General features: G+C 43.6%; 1 protein-coding gene across 1 annotated transcript; it reads right to left on the bottom strand.

Moving 5' to 3' along the window:
* Positions 1–1,868: 1,868 nt before the first annotated feature.
* Positions 1,869–15,030, bottom strand: INHA (inhibin subunit alpha). The gene is made up of 2 exons (XM_089660640.1): positions 14,745–15,030; positions 1,869–2,847 (listed from the first exon to the last, which is right to left on the bottom strand). The coding sequence occupies exons 1-2, from the start codon at positions 15,028–15,030 to the stop codon at positions 1,955–1,957; spliced, it is 1,179 nt and encodes a 392-aa protein (XP_089516766.1). The 3' UTR covers positions 1,869–1,954.
* Positions 15,031–16,344: the final 1,314 nt, after the last annotated feature.

The raw sequence follows: 16,344 nt of genomic DNA, 5'->3' as shown, positions 1-16,344 counted from the left end.
CTTCTGCCCTGTCTGTGTACCAATGGTCACCAGGGCAAATCAAGACAGATGATTCTCCTCAAAGGGGACACAGGCGGCATTAGAAACTTGGGAAAGGGTCTAACGCCCTCTCTACCTACTTCTTGTGTGTACTTCTCAGTGCCCATCAGTGCCGCCTCATCAGTGCAGCCTCATCAGCACACATTGGTAAAGAAGAAAAATTACTTATTTGCAAAATTATTAACAGAAACGAGGAAAAGTTTTTTTTTCAAAGTTTTCTGTCTATTTTTGTTTTTTATAGCAAATAGTAAGAAAAACCCAAATTGATGATTAAATACTAAAATAATTCTCTATCTGTCTTAAAAACAATGCTAAAAATGTCATATGGGTAGAGTGTGCAATTGTCATTCTACATGCAACAGAGGTGAAAGCTGAAAATTGGCCTCTGCAGGAAGGGGGTGAAGGTGCCTGGTATTAAAGTGGCTACTCCATCCAAAAAAAAAAGTATTTTCTCTACGTAGACTTTAATTTATGTCCAAAGGCCTACAGTAATGTAGAAAGAAAGGTCTACTCACTTTGCTGGTTGTGGATTATTTCTTTATTTCTCTAAAATACATTTTATTTTTCTAAAACTTGATACAGCATATCATTTACTTTGGGATGTTTAGGAATCAGAAATTATTATCTAGAAAACAAGCCTTAACAGACAAGCTCTGCAACTCCTACATACGTGTAGTGAGTTTAAATGACATAATACAGTATGTAAGATTTAGAACAACCACATGGAATGGGAAATCGTTAACTACTAATGCTGTCCAAGAAATTCTGCAACTGTGCTGACATTCATTTCTGGTTAACTCCAGCCAGATTTTCCAATGATGCATCAAGTGAGATTGAAGGCTCTTGATTTTTGTGCCATGGAGCTTCTTATTCCCTGAGAGCTACACCATGCCTTGATCACAACAGTAGAGCACATTGGCCAGACCCAGCACAGTTAAGGAGAAAACTCATGCAGGAGGATAGCTATGAAGGACTTCTTCATTGGCTGAGCAGGCCCTTGGCATACAGGTCTAACCCTGTCAATAACCACTTGAATGATAGATGGCATGTAGATCACTGGCCGGAATGGATCAATACACATGTGGGCAGCCAATGTATGGGATGGCACAACAGTACAAGATGATACATGCAGTGTTCAGGCTCTGGCCAGTAGAGTCGTTGGACTCCACCAATGGCAGATGCCCAGATAACATGGGTGCACTTCCCTTTCCTGCAGCATTTCCATGTTTGATTTGCATGCATCTTCAAAGTAGAATACGAACCTTAAGGTAGAACTGAAGGCAAAACGTTTTTCCCATTATAGATGGAGCAAATAATGGTTTAATAACCTTGTCAGTTATTTATTTATTAATTTTTCTGCTATCCGTGTCCCCTTGGAAAGGTTTATCTTTACTTCCAGTTCCACAGCCACAAAATAAGAGGAAGATCCTCTAAAGTGAGGGAAATCCCTGGTGGTCACCGGAACTGGGGTCCCCATTGAAGATTGCCCCTTTTATTCCAGTTCTGGCAACCTCTCAAAATGTGGAATTTCTTTTCACTTTTTAGTGAAAATGGTCATCAGGACAAATGTGGTCAATCTTCCTAACAGGGTCACAGACAGCAATAAAAACATGAAAAAAAAAACAGTTGTTCCAATCCCTCTCCACTCTATCCAAAGCTAAAAAATGTTTTGGCTTCAGTTATACTTTAACTTCCAGGAAGAGCTCTCCTTTTTTCCAGGAGGAATTTAGGACAAAGAATAGATCTTTCAGGCTGCAACTTAGGCACCATTAACATTAGTAGTTGTTCCCCATAACATAGCAAATCTTCGCTTTTTTAGTTTAGGTTCACTTTAATAGTTGTGGTGGATTGGAAGAGCTGGGATATTAGGGAGCTTAGGACCTATGAGAGTGTGGGCAGCCAGTGAACTGACTCTTTAACTGCAGGCACAATCTTGGGTTAGCAGGTTTGGAACAACTTCATAACGAAAAGAGAAGCCTCCATCGGTAGTGGTGGTTACTCTCAGCGGCTTCATGGTGCTAGGCAATGCAGCACAACAGTTCCCCCAGTGGAGAGCAGAACTTAAGCCATGAGTAGGTGAACAGGTGCCATGGCAATAGTGAAACTGGAAGCTACCAGGGTACACAATCCATTGGTTCCAGCCTAGTTCTTCAAAGGTTATGTTTATAGAACCTCGATGACACTGTGCGCTATCTGCTCCCAATGCTGGAGGGCGCTGTAAGAGCTCTAGAACAGATGGAGACCATGGAAAGGTTGATCTGCGTCCACGTTGAGTTGGAAGAGTATGAAACATAAGGAAGGGAGTGTTTTCAGGCTCATCTGAACATGGACAACTTGGACAATGCACCAGCAACACAAAAATACTTCTGGTCAAGTAACTGTGAAAAGCTGGAGCCAGGTAAAAGACAGTCCAGTCACCCATCTTCTTCACCTTCGTAGTGTCCACAGTGACTGGTTCCTCCTCAGAAAGCACCTGGATGTCCACCTTTAGGTCCTTCTCTTTATTTTTTTTTCTAACTGGGTCACCTGTCTTAGATTTTTCACCATTTGAATAGTTGCTAGGTGGCAATTTTTGCCCATGGCAAAGAGACTGGTTAGGAGATGCTGAACGGTGCTCATGTGCACCCTTTGTGGGCATGATTTGATGCAAGGTAGGTTTGTCCATCATGGATTTTCCAGTAAAAAACCAGAACTGCACTGATGAGACTCTACGACTTAGGATGTGACTCGAGGGGCGGAAGATATATGTGTAGCTGTTTCCACCTCCGGTTTTAAGAGCTTCAACATCTGGAGTCTCACAAAGAACATCTATAAAAAAAAAAAAGAATGCAGTTCAGTCCCGGATCGTTACTCAGTCCTTATCCTTTGTGTTAAACAATAGTTTTACCCGACAGTGAAAACTGGATGAAATTGAATATCCGCTGCACTATGCACTTCTTTGCCATATGAGTGTATCGGGCTGTAACTTTTCAAAAATTAGTTGTCCATTTTAAAAATAATTCTTATTGCCATCTTTTTACATGGGATGTATTTATATAAAAAAAATTGCATAGCAATTTGCCTAGTTAACATGTACATTCATTCTGTGTGACTGGAGCAAAAAAAGATGCTATTAGGCTGTTCCCCGTGCTGGTCAAATGTCTTTCATTTATTTAAAATGGAAAATACCATTTGGCCACTAGAAGATGCTAAGTAGCATAGGAAGTGTCATTATACCTTTGGAGCCTCCAACATGACCCACTCCATAAGGAACAAAATCTTCTGCTTCAAAATCTTTCTCGATCCTTCTAATTAAACTCACCTTTGCTCAATCAGTGACCTGCTGAAAAATTTGTTAGTGTCTGAAAATGCTATTTTTCTGTCTGTTGTACTAATTCAATGGATTTAATACTGTTTGAGCCAATGCCCCAGAACAGGGGAGTTGTGACGTCGCCCTGACTTTGCTGATCTGCATGCTTGTTCTGGGTTAATGACTCAACAGTGATGTCAGAGACAGGGGCGGACTGACAACTCATGGGGCCCCCGGGCAATAGGGGATCATGGGGCCCCTGTGTCCTTGCCCAAACTCAAAAAAGCCTATGAAAAAGGTACCAAGGGCATCTCATGGGGCCCCCTACTGACCCCGGGCCCTCGGGCAGTGCCCGAGTTTCCAAATGGTCAGTCCGCCCCTGGTCAGAGACAGCCAAACAATTAGCATTTTCAGAAAGGGGTCAGCAGTGGATTTCCCTGTATTTTTCTCGGTACTGGTTTTCCTAGCTTTAGAAGTTCTAAATTCCAGCTCCTCCATCTATGAATATACCATTAATGCACCTTTGTTGCAGAAAATTTTCATCGATTTTTTTGAACAAGGCCTTACCTTAGCCCCTGGTGTGTTCCATAGAAAAGTTCATGACTTCCTGGTATGTAAATTTGGGACGTGAAAAATGTAAGCCCTCATGCACACTTGATGTTTTGATAACGCTGGTAATGTTAGCTGTGTAAAGTCACATTAAAAATGCGAGTTTTTCAGCTTTTTTAGTGTTTTCGAATTAGCGTTTAACGGCATTTTGCCCCGATTAGTGCCGTTTTCTTGTGCTTTCCCGCGTTTGCGTTTTTGCGTATTTTTTACCAAAAAAAATGATTTTTGGGGTCAAAAAAATGTCCAAAAATGCTGGTTTGCGGTGTTTTTCAGCTTTATAGAGTTTTTACAGCTCCTCTAGAAATCCACTAGTTTTGTTTTTTTTTCCTGCCAAAAGACGTCCCAGCCAAAAAATGTTGATTACAGCCTATGTGTGCATGGACACAGGATAACATGCTGGGAAGTTTACTGACTGTAGAAAAAAAGTCAACCGCCAAAAACAGCTGCTGTAAAAATGTCCCGTGTGAATGAGGGCTTAAGACACAGAAAGCAGTTCACCAGCTGACCTCATTAGCACACACACATCTTGCACCCACATTGAAGAAAAATATATTTTAAATATATTTTAAAAATATTCTTCCCAAATATATTGACATATATTTGAAATGCTACAATTTCAACCATATTCAATATATTTCAAATATATATTTCAATAAATATATATATATATATATATACTGCATGTTGAAATGCGTTTTTATCACAAAATATATAAAAAATATTTTTAAAAATACATTTCAAATATACTGTATGTCTTTAAAAATACAAATCTACATTTTTGGTATGCATTTACAAATATATGTAAAAATATATGTTAAAATGACTTTTTTATATGTTAAAAAAAATCTGAAGAATATATTTAATATATTTATATTTTTCTTCCATATGGGCACCCATCAGCTATGTTTGCACGGATGGTTTTTATGTCCTCAATCTAAATACCAGGAAGTCGTGCACTTTTCTATGGAACACAGCAGGGGCTAAGGTAAGGCCTTGTTCAAATAATCAAAGAAAACTTTCATTTTTAGACTGTAAGCTCTAACGATCAGGGCCCTCTGTTTCCTTTTGTACCAAATGGTATTGTAACTGGAATGTGTACCTTCATTTTGTAAAGCGCTGAGCAAACTGTTGGCGCTATATAAATCCTGTATAATAATAATAATAATAATTTTTCTGCAACAAAGGTACATTAATGATATATTGATACATAGGGGAGGTGGAATTTAAAATAAAAAATTGAGAATTTAGCCTTTAAATATCTAATTGTACAGTAAAAGGCAGCTCCTGGGGTTTTATGTTGATCCTGTCTTCTCTGCCCTGGGGTATATACAAGAGAAAAAAACATGTTAAGAAGTGTTGCTCAAACATGTCTAATTGGTAAAATAGGACGAAAATCAGCAAAAATGCCTGAACACCATCAAAGTCAATGATGGCTGAATTCAGGTGGACCAGGGGCGGACTGACCATTTGGGAACTTGGGCACTGCCTGAGGGCCTGGGGTCAGTAGGGGGCCCCATGAGATGCCCCTGGTACCTTTTCATAGGCTTTTTTGGGTGTAGTTTGAGTGTGGGCGAGATCACATGGGCCCCATGATCCTCTGTTGCCTGGGGGCCCCATGAGTTGTCAGTCCACCCCTGAGGTGGACTGTACACGTTGCACTCCCGCTGCTAAATGACAGATTCCTGGTTGCAGATTTTAACCCCAGAAGCTGGAATTTGTCATTTATTGGTGGGAATGTGGCCTGTAGAGCATCAGGTCATTATGGTTGGCACTGGACAACGTTATTGATGATATTTCTAGAGCATTACAGCAGAATTACACAGCATCTCAGCACCACAAACCAAAAATACTATTTAATTCATTTATAATATTCAAAGCAAACTTCCCCATCCACCCATGTCTCCATGCTTTATTTTGCTGAGAAATCACTTTGAAATACACCCCTTAAAATTTCTGGCTGTGGCCATATTGAGTAAGGCAGCTGAATCACATAGCATTTACTTCCTGGAATCTGTCTGCCCTTAGCTCAAGCATGTAGGCAGGAGGGTGTGCTTAGCTGAGAAATCCCATCTTCCGCTCCAGAAGACTCCAGGGATGAACAACATCACTTTGGCCTAGAAATCAGGAAGTGGTTAAAGAAATGTAAAAAAAAAAGCTTAAAACAAGTAAATATATCTTCCTATTTACTAATGCTAGCAGCCTAAGGAATAAATACAGTCAATGTTGATTGAGAGAGTGAAATTCCATTTTAATACATTTTATTTTAAAATCTGGTATGTATGCATTTGTGTGTTAAACAAATAAAGGGTTTTTAATTCTGCATTTTTTTCCCCATGTTAACTCTTTGTAGGAATGGGCCAGGGGTAGTAATGTGCCCCTGTACTAATTCTGCTGGGAGAGGATGGATTCAGTATATGGTCACCCCCTTATTGTAATGGGGACCTCAAGTCCCCATTTTAAGCCCTGCTCCTTTTTGGGACAAGCAGAGGTGGGGAAGAGACCCCTGTCCCTCAACATTTCAACAAGGTGCTTTGAAAGTGGGTCAGCTTTCCTGCATCCCCTAAGGTTCCCTCCACAATGCTGAAGGGCATATGGCCTGGCCTGGTCTGGTCTGGTATGGGGCGGGGGTGCCATCCATGCTGCATGTCCTGATTCTGGTTGGAATTTTAAGTGGAACACCAGGCCGTTAATTACCATATACCCCAGAGGGGCTTTCTGTGTCAGGTGACATTGCATTGTTAAATTTTAAAGCAGCCCTGTACTATCTTACCCTAGATTCACACCTAAGCATTTTCCGCAGCATTTTGCAGAAATGCACTACAATCTATTCAGGGCTGTAGATAATGTTTTCTTCTGGGGGGTTCAGCTTGCAGCTGAGCTGCATTTTTACCCCCCCCCCCCCCAACTTCTCCCCCTTGAAGGAAGGGAGGGGTGGAAGGAAAGAAGGAGTGGGTGGAAGGAAGGAAGGGGTTGGTGGAAGGAAGGGGTGGATGGAAGGAAGGAAAGGAGGGGTGGGTGGAAGAAAGGAAAGGAGGGGTGGGTGGAAGGAAGGAAAGAAGGGAGGGGTGGGTGGAAGGAAGGGGTGGATGGAAGGAAGGAAAGGGTGGAAAGAAGGAAAGAAGGGGTGGGTGGAAGGAATGAAGGGGTGGGTAGAAGGAAAGAAGGGGTGGGTGGAAGGAAGGGGGGGGGGTAGAAGGAAAGAAGGGGTGGGTGGAAGGAAGAAAGAAAGGGGTGAGTGGAAGGAAGGAAGGGGTGGGTGGAATGAAGGAAGGAAGGAGTGGTGGGAGGAAGGAAGGGAGGTAGGTGGAAGGATGGAAGGAAGGGGGGTGGGTGGAAGGAAGGGAGGAGGGAGCTGGAAGGATAGAAGGGAGGGGGGGATGAAAGGAAGGGGGATGTGAAAGGGGGGGGTGGAAGGACGAAAGGGAGGGGGGGGCTGGAAGGATGAAAGGGGGGGTGGAAGGACGGAAGGGTAGGTCAAACTCACTATGACTCCTTTAGAAGCATCAGAGCTGTGACTGTCGACCGCTGTGTGCAGTTTCCCGCCCACACCTCCTCTAAAGCTGCACAGACTGGAGTGTGGGCGTGCACAGGGGGAGACAGAGCAGATCCAGCCTCTCTCCCCTCTTCTCCCATTGGTGCAGAGGGAGGGGCTGGGCAGTAAGAAGAACACAGTGGGTGGGAGGGGGGGGGGCAGAAAGAAAACCGTTCTGTGCAGCAGTGGAGGTGGCGAGCAGTGCCATGGCTTGGAGTGTCTGAGAGGGGCGGCGGTGGTTGTGGTGACAAGCAGCGATCTCCCTGTATGGCTTTCAATGAAGCTGCTGGAAGCCACATCTCCTCCTCTCCCTCCTGCGGCTTTCAGCTGCTTCATTGAAAGCCATACAGGGAGATCGCTGCTTGTCACCACAACCACCGCCGCCCCTCCCACACACCCCCCTAGTCCCAGCACTGCTCACCGCCTCCACCTTATTTCCACTTGCGGGCAAGTGAAAATTTCGAGGACTGCAGCCTGCAGGGATGGTTGGCAACCCCCCCTTATCTACACCCCTGAGTCCATTTAACATGATTTCCTATGGAACATGTTGACATCTTCGCGTTTTCACCCGGTGTGTTTTTTGGAAAGGGTCAGGGGCTTTTTTAAAGCAAAAAGTTGTGTTTTTGCTTTTATAGACTTCAATGGAAAATCTGCTGAAAAGCATGTATTGTGTTTTTGATGCATTTTTTATGCGTTTTGCATTTTAAATCTGCCTAGCAACAAGAAAAATTTAGAAAATGAAAAAAAACCCCGCAAAACGCATCAAAAACGTGGCAAAAACACGTAAAAAAAACAAAGGTGCAAAAATGCAAAGCGCCATGCAGAAACTGCTCAAACGCAACCAGCATAGGTGTGAACCTCACCTTATAGTTTACAAATACAAATGGACCCTTAGCCACGGTTCACACTGATGCGACTTATCATGCAACTTGCCACACATAAAGTCGCATGACTGTATTTTAATAGGTGCTGTCACAGTATGAGGAAAGCACTGCCGATAACTGACACAGAGGACATCTGCACTAATCATCAGGGCACTAATGATCAGTGCCCAGCAGTGCCACCCATCAGTGCCCAGCAGTGCCACCCAGCAGTGCCACTCATCAGCACTGCCCAGCAGTTGAGCCCATCCGTGCCCAGCAGTGCCGCCATTCAGTGCTGTCAGTCAGTGCCGCCATTCAGTGCTGTCAGTCAGTGCCGCCAGTCAGCACTGCCCATCAGTGCTGCCTATCAGTGCCCATCATTGCATATAAGTGCAGCATCATCAGTGCCTCCTAGTCTATGCCCACCAATCTTGCCTCATCAGTGCAGCCCATCAGTGCCCATCATTGTTGCATATAAGTGCAGCATCATTAGTGCCTCCTAGTAAATGCCCACCAATCTTGCCTCATCAGTGCAGCCCATCAGTGCCCATCATTGCTGCATATAAGTGCAGCATCATCAGTGCCTCCTAGTCAATGCTCACCAATATCGCCTCATCTTTGCCACCTCATCAGTGCAGCTTATCAGTGCCACCTCATCAGTGCCTATTAGTGCCCATCAGGGCTTCCTATAAGTGCAGCCTCATCAGCGCATTTCATTGAAGGAGAAAAATGACCTATTTGAAAAATGTTATAATAGAAAAAAATACTTTTTTTTTAAATTTTTTGCAGTTTTGTTTATAGTGAAAAAAATAAAGCCCCCAGTGGCAGTTAAATACCACCAAAAGAAAGCTCTATTTGTGTGAAACAAATGATAAAAAAGTCATATGGGTACAGTGTTGCATGACCCCACAATTGTCATTCAAAGTGCGACAACGCTGAAAGCTGATATTTGCCTGGGCAGGAAGGGGGTATAAGTGCCCGGTAGGCAAGTGGTTAAATGGTTTGTCTCATTCATGTAAACTGATACATTCTGCTGGAGTTCTTGTGGTTTTAAAAAACAACAGACTTGCTGGCTGAATCACCAGATGAAAAAAAGAAGAAAGAAAGCCTAAAAAAAGGAACGTAATGCGGCCACCACATCTAGGAATAGGTCAGCTGTAATATAATACTGTACATGTACAATACAAATCTATACAATAATCTGTATGTCTCAGCATGACACTGCAGGGACCCAGCATTATGCTGACATCTAGTGGTAAGTTTCTATAACTACACTAGTTTAATAGTTTAAACCTTAGGCTAGGTTCACACCTATGCAGTTTGCATTTGATCTGTTTCTGCAGTGCTTTTTGCGGTGCTTTTTGCATTTTTGTACATGCATTTTTGATGCATTTTGGACGCGTTACAAATTGATGTTTCATCTCTGTGTATCACCTGAGGCCAATCACTTCATTAGTTATTATGTAAGGGATTACAACCACTTTAAATGCCTGCATGTTCATGTGCATAACTAACATGTAGCTACAGTGCCTTGAAAAAGTATTCATTTTCCACATGTTGTCATGTTACAACCAAAAATGAAATTGTATTTTATTGGGATTTGATGTGATGGAGCAACACAAAGTGGCACATAATTGTGAAGTGGAAGGAAAATGATGAATGGTTTTCAACATTTTTTACAAATAAATCTGCGAAAAGTGTGGCGGCATTTGTATTCAGCCCCCCGGAGTCAATACTTTGTAGGACCCCCTTTCTCTGCAATTCCAGCTGCAAGTCTTTTTGGGGATGTCTCTACCAGCTTTGCACATCTAGAGACGGACATTTCTGCCCATTTTTCTTTGCAGAATCGCTCAAGCTCTGTCAGATTGAACGGAGAATGTCTGTGAACAGCAATTTTCAAGTCTTGCCACAGATTCTCCATTGGATTTAGGTCTGGACTGTGACTGGGCCATTCTAACACATGAATATGCTTTGATCTAAACCATTCCATTGTAGCTCTGGCTGGATGTTTTGGGTCGTTGTGTTGCTGGAAGGTGAACCTTTGCCCCAGTCTCAAGTCTTTTGCAGACTCTAACAGGTTTTCTTCTAAGATTGCCCTGTATTTGGCTCCATCCATCTTCCCATCAACTCTGACCAGCTTCCCTGTCCCTGCTGAAGAAAAGCATCCCCACAACATGATGCTGCCACCACCATGTTTCACAGTGGGGTTGGTGTGTTCAGGGTGATGCGCGGTGTTAGTTTTCTGCCACACACAGCGTTTTGCTTTTAGGTCAAAAAGTTCAATTTTGGTCTCATCTGACCAGAGCACCTTCTTCCACATGCTTGCTGTGTCCCACACATGGCTTCTCACAAACTGAAAACGGGACGTCTTATGGTTTTCTTTCAACAATGGCTTCTTCTTGCCACTCTTCCATAAAGGCCAGATTTGTGGAGTGCACGACTAATAATTGTCCTGTGGACAGATTCTCCCACCTGAGCTGTGGATCACTGCAGCGCCTCCAGAGTTCCCATGGGCTTCTCGGCTGCTTCTCTGATGAACGCTCTCCCTGCCCGGCCTGTCAGTTTAGGTGGATGGCCATGTCTTTGTAGGTTTGCAGTTTTGCCATACTCTTTCCATTTTCGGAAGAGGGATTGAAGAGTGCTCCGTGAGATGTTTAAAGCTTGGGATATTTTTTATAACCTAACCCTGCTTTAATTTTCCCCACAACTTTATCTCTGACCTGTCTAGTGTGTTCCTTGGCCTTCATGATGCCGTTTGTTTAGTAATGTTCTCTAAAAAACCTCTTAGGGCTTCACAGAACAGCTGTATTTATACTGAGACTACATTACACACAGGTGGACTCTATTTACTAATTAGGTGACTTCTGAAGGCAGTTGGTTCCACTAGATTTTAGTTAGGGGTATCAGAGTAAAGGGGGCTGAATACAAATGCTTGCCACACTTTTCAGATATTTATTTGTAAACAATATTGAAAACCATTTATAATTTTCCTTCCAATTTGTGTTGGTCTATCACATCAAATCCCATTAAAATACACTTACATTTTTGGTTGTAACATGACAACATGTGGGAAATTTCAAGCGGTATGAATACTTTTTCAAGGCTCTGTATGTTCAGAGGTTAAAAAAAAAAGCCAGATGCCCCTGAAAGCGGTGTTTTTTGCACATGAGGCCTAAGATTGAAATACATTTCAGGTCTTTGGGACACTCCTGTATCTACACCCCATGGCACATTAGAGTGGACTTCCAGATAAAAGGATATTGCAATGATTTGTGAATGTAGTGTTCTTAGAATATTTGATAATCAAGGTTGCTTCATAAAACAACATTATTTTCAGTGATCATAATAAAATAAAACTAAAAATAATCAGAAAGGAAATGCAGACAGTGAAAGTTGTAGTATTCTCTTACATGGTGCTCAGTTGGGATGTACCCCTTTATGATGGTGGCCACTGAAATGATCTGTTACATAGAGGGTCAATGGAAACAGGTTGCCTTACAATGGTGGTGAGTGGGAGAATGACCCCTTTACATTGGGGATTTGTGAGGAAGGGGCCCCGGTACTTTGGTCAGTGTGAAGAATGTCCATTACATTGATGGTCAGTATGAAGATTGCCCCTTACATTGGGGTCAGTGGGAAGAATGTCCCTTACATTGGGGTCAGTGTGAAGAATGTCCATTACATTGGTGGTCAGTATGAAGATTGCCCCTTACATTGGGGTCAGTGGGAAAAATGTCCCTTACGTTGGTGGTCAGTGGGAAGATTGCCCCTACATTGGTAGCCAGTGAGAAGAATGCCCCTTACATTGGGGTCAGTGGGAAGAATGTCCCTTACATTGGTAGCCAGTGGGAAAAATACCCCTTACATTGGTGGTCAGTGAGAAGAATGTCTATTACATTGGGGTCAGTGGGAAGAATGTCCCTTACATTGGGGTCAGTGAGAAGAATGTCCCTACATTGGTAGCCAGTGGGAAAAATACCCCTTACATTGGTGGTCAGTGTGAAGAATGTCTATTACATTGGGGTCAGTGGGAAGAATGTCTATTACATTGGGGTCAGTGGGAAGAATGCCGCTTACATTGGGGTCAGTGGGAAGAATGTCTATTACATTGGGGTCAGTGGGAAGAATGCCCCTTACATTGGGGTCAGTGGGAAGAATGTCTATTACATTGCTGGTCAGTGGGAAGAATGCCCCTTATATTGGGGTCAGTGGGAAGAATGTCACTTATGTTGGTGGTCAGTGGGAAGAATGTCCCTTATATTGGGGTCAGTGGGAAGAATGCCCCTTACATTGGGGTCAGTGGGAGGAATGCCCCTTACATTGGTGGTCAGTGGGAAGAATGCCCCTTACATTGGTGGTCAGTGGGAGGAATGCCCCTTACATTGCTGGTCAGTGGGAAGAATGTCCCTTACATTGGTGGTCAGTGGGAGGAATGCCCCTTACATTGGTGGTCAGTGGGAGGAATGCCCCTTACATTGGTGGTCAGTGGGAGGAATGCCCCTTGCATTGGTGGTCAGTGGGAGGAATGCCCCTTACATTGGTGGTCAGTGGGAGGAATGCCCCTTACATTGGTGGTCAGTGGGAGGAATGCCCCTTGCATTGGTGGTCAGTGGGAAGAATACTCCCCTTTTAGATACTGGTGTCATTGGTGTAAGTGGTAACTTATCTGAAAGCCTGATATTGCTCAAGGAACCCTTATCAGCCTCTAGAAGAACTCTAAGCTGCTGTAGACCTTGTTCAGACAAGCTTCGGCTTGTATAATACCAGTGTATAGGGCAAGCATTTGCAAAGCATTGATTTATATTTATATAGTTGACACATAGTTATAAAAGTGATCTCTACAAGCCTTAACTGGTCCAGGGTGTTTTACAACCCATTCAAATGAGTGGGCTGTCAAAACCACGCCACATGGGAGCTTGCGGAAACACAAACCGGCCCTGTATCCAGAATCAAGTGAATCAGGAAAATACTGCATTATGGCCACTAGATGGCGCTGACAATCATAGTAAACAAGAATGAATTCCCTATGATCATTAGCTCCATCTAGTGGCCATTTGTGGTACTTCCTAATACACTCTATTCTGTATAAATGAGAAACATTCAACCTGAATAGGTAATAGCCTAATAACACTCTTTTTTGTCTCACAGAATGAATGCGCACGCAGTTTCACATGCTATGTGCTCTGCAAATATTTTATAATCACCCTCCTAAGTGATATCCTGAGAGAGATCAGAAACTCTTTTGGCTGGTTTAGCTCTCCAGCATCTACCAAACAATGTAACATTAGTTTTGGGTGGAGCGACCCTTTATTTCTTCCACAATTGTCTTCAAAGGGCTATTAAACTCAAAACCAAACATTTATTATATTGCAGTTTATCAGTCACTAGATGTGAGGGCTGCATTCATTTTCTTTTTTGGCTTTCTGTATTCTCTTCTCACCTGGTGATCTGACCAGTAGGTTTGTTGTTTTTCAAGTGAACAAGCTCTCTAGCAGATATATCAGTTACAGGGAAGAGAAAAAAGATTTAGTTGCAGGGGTGCTTACAATGTTCAGTTGTATTTATTTATATAAAACCTGTAACTTATAGAGGGTTAGCTGGAGTTTGGCCTCAATTTGTAAGTATATTTAAATCTGCTAGTATATCTAATAATCCCCTCCCCCCAGGTTAACAATGCTGCTGTCCAAATGTGCCCCCTGTGCTCATTCATCCAGAGTGGAGGCACTCTAATACAGGAAGTGTGTTACTGGCCAGATCAATAGGGGGAAATGCTTAAAAAAGAAAACTAATGCAGCCACCACATCCAATGATTGATATGCTGCAATATATTACAATAGAGTTATTATTAATGGAATTAGCTCAATGAAGTGAAATCTGAGGTGGATCACTTTTCAGAAGGCATTTGGAAGGTGGCGAGGAGGCATTATGTCACCCCTTCACTGCTTGTTTTAATCCCTAAAAGTCCCCACCACCAAGCTGCAACCTTGTGGGCAGCTGTGGCCCCATCCCCTTAAATGGGTTGCGTTCAGAGAGCAGTATTACCCGCCTGACAAATGCAACAGGGGTTTAAATTCCAGCCCCAGTCATGAAGCTAAGAATCATGGCATGTGTACATCCCCATCGGGGGGGGGGGGGAAATAAAGCAAATTTGGGGTGGTAAAAACACAGTTCAAATGTTTGTTTTTACTGCCCCCAAGTGTATATGAGTCCTAAACAGGCGGACTGACCATTTGGAAACTCGGGCCCGGGGTCAGTAGGGGGCCCCATGAGATGCCCCTGGTACCTTTTTCATAGGCTTTTTTGAGTTTGGGCAAGGACACAGGGGCCCCATGATCTCCTATTGGCCGGGGGCCCCATGAGTTGTCAGTCCGCCCCTGGTCCTAAACCATGCTCTGTAATCCCATCTACCAACCTGAAGAGGGGAATAAGATGACCTGAGATGTGTCCTCAACCACAGCAGAACTTTTTTGGCTGTTCCGTTTACGTAGGATCCTCCTTGCTACTCGGGTAGGTATTTCAGGCTTGTCCAGTGATTCTAGAGACAAGGCAGAAGCCGGCGGGGGTCCCAGTGCCTCCAGAAGTTGTGTCTTCACCTTATCCAGGATGAACTCACGGTCTCCATCTGGAATCTCACAGCTCTGCCCCATCCTACCGCACAATGAGACCAAAAACAGGAGAAGCACCAATCCAGAAGACATTGTGGGGTGATGTCCACCAGAAACGTCTACCACCTCTACCGATCACTGGGTCCTCTCAGTTCTCTGTCTCTGGGGCTCTGTGTATTTCCAGCAGTCCTTGCTCCTTTGGGTTCTGACCTTCTCTTCCACAAATGCAACTTTGTTGCGAGTCTCCTTGATTTGGCTCTTCTAGAGAATTCTTCGTTGTTTCTCCACTTTTCCATCAACATGTGACTTCTCCTTAATACATGTCACCTCTCTGGGCTCTCCCCATATTATAGGCCATTATCTGACGTTTTGTTTCTTCTCGTCTTTAAGGTTGTGTTGGCTCTGGATGTCCCAGGCTGTGCCTTCTTGCCGATTCCAAAGCGTACTATCAAAACTGGCAGCCAGGCGAAGATGGGCGCACACACAATATTATCTTCACCTTGGAATGTATTGTTTGGTCCAGGGATAAAACTGTGATCAGGCCAGGCTGACCCGTCATTTCACACGGGAACAGCCCTCCTCATTCAGGAAAGGCCTTGAGACTCGTAGGATCTGCAGTGTCATTAAAGAGCAACTCCAGGAGACAAGTTTTCAGGTTGCAAGTGTTTGGATGAACTAAGAACACTCACAAGCTCTGTCTCTGCAGAACCACTTGCATATATTAGGCCCCCAACCTCAACACACTGCCTCTGGGACAACCTCCAAACGAACCACATCTTGGTCTGTAAAACCCCAGGTCACTACATAGTGGCCAAAATCAAATAGAGGACGCCATACCAAAGATGGGTCCCTCATCATTTCACACCAACACCAATCTGACCGCCTTCAAAAACCCCAAACCGCTCACCGACCACCCACTGTGACTTCCATAAAATCCATTTGCTTTAGAGTATAGGGAGGGCTTTTTTTCTCTAAAAATAGGTGCAGGAAATCCCCCCTTCTGAGTCACTTCTTGTCTCTGCCCCCTACCCACCTTTGAGCACCATCACTTGCTTCCACCCCTACCCACCTCTCAGTAAGGTTCCTTTTAGAGAATATAGAACCAAGTATCATTTTGTGGTGTTAAGTCATTTGTATGGAATTTGTTAATGATAACAAGATCTGCAGAAAAATAGATCCCCCACAGCCAGCAGCAATAGACCCCCCCTCAGCAACAATATATTCCTCCAGCAACAATGGTCCCCCAAAACAAAATGACATCCCAGCAACAATAGACCCCAAGCAGCAACAACAGATTTCCCAGCAGCCAGCATCAATAGACTCTCCAAAAGCCAGCAACAATAACTAATAGATCCTTCCCTCAACAGTTGATCCCATCCAGCAACAATTGACCCCCATCAACAATAG

Source organism: Staurois parvus, unplaced genomic scaffold (genome assembly GCF_062004578.1).
Source record: "Staurois parvus isolate SC_StPar_1 unplaced genomic scaffold, SC_StPar_1.0 ptg001255l, whole genome shotgun sequence".
NCBI lineage: Eukaryota > Metazoa > Chordata > Amphibia > Anura > Ranidae > Staurois > Staurois parvus.
The sequence above is the reverse complement of the archived record's forward strand: the minus strand, read 5'-3'. Positions and strand labels throughout refer to the sequence as shown.

Excerpts from the sequence above, each read along its gene's own strand:
- INHA (XM_089660640.1), bottom strand. The coding sequence starts at position 15,030 with ATGTCTTCTGGATTGGTGCTTCTCCTGTTTTTGGTCTCATTGTGCGGT. Across the intron at positions 2,848-14,744 it reads CATCTTATTCCCCTCTTCAG|ATGTTCTTTGTGAGACTCCA; the intron begins GTTGGTAGATGG and ends TTTTTTTTATAG.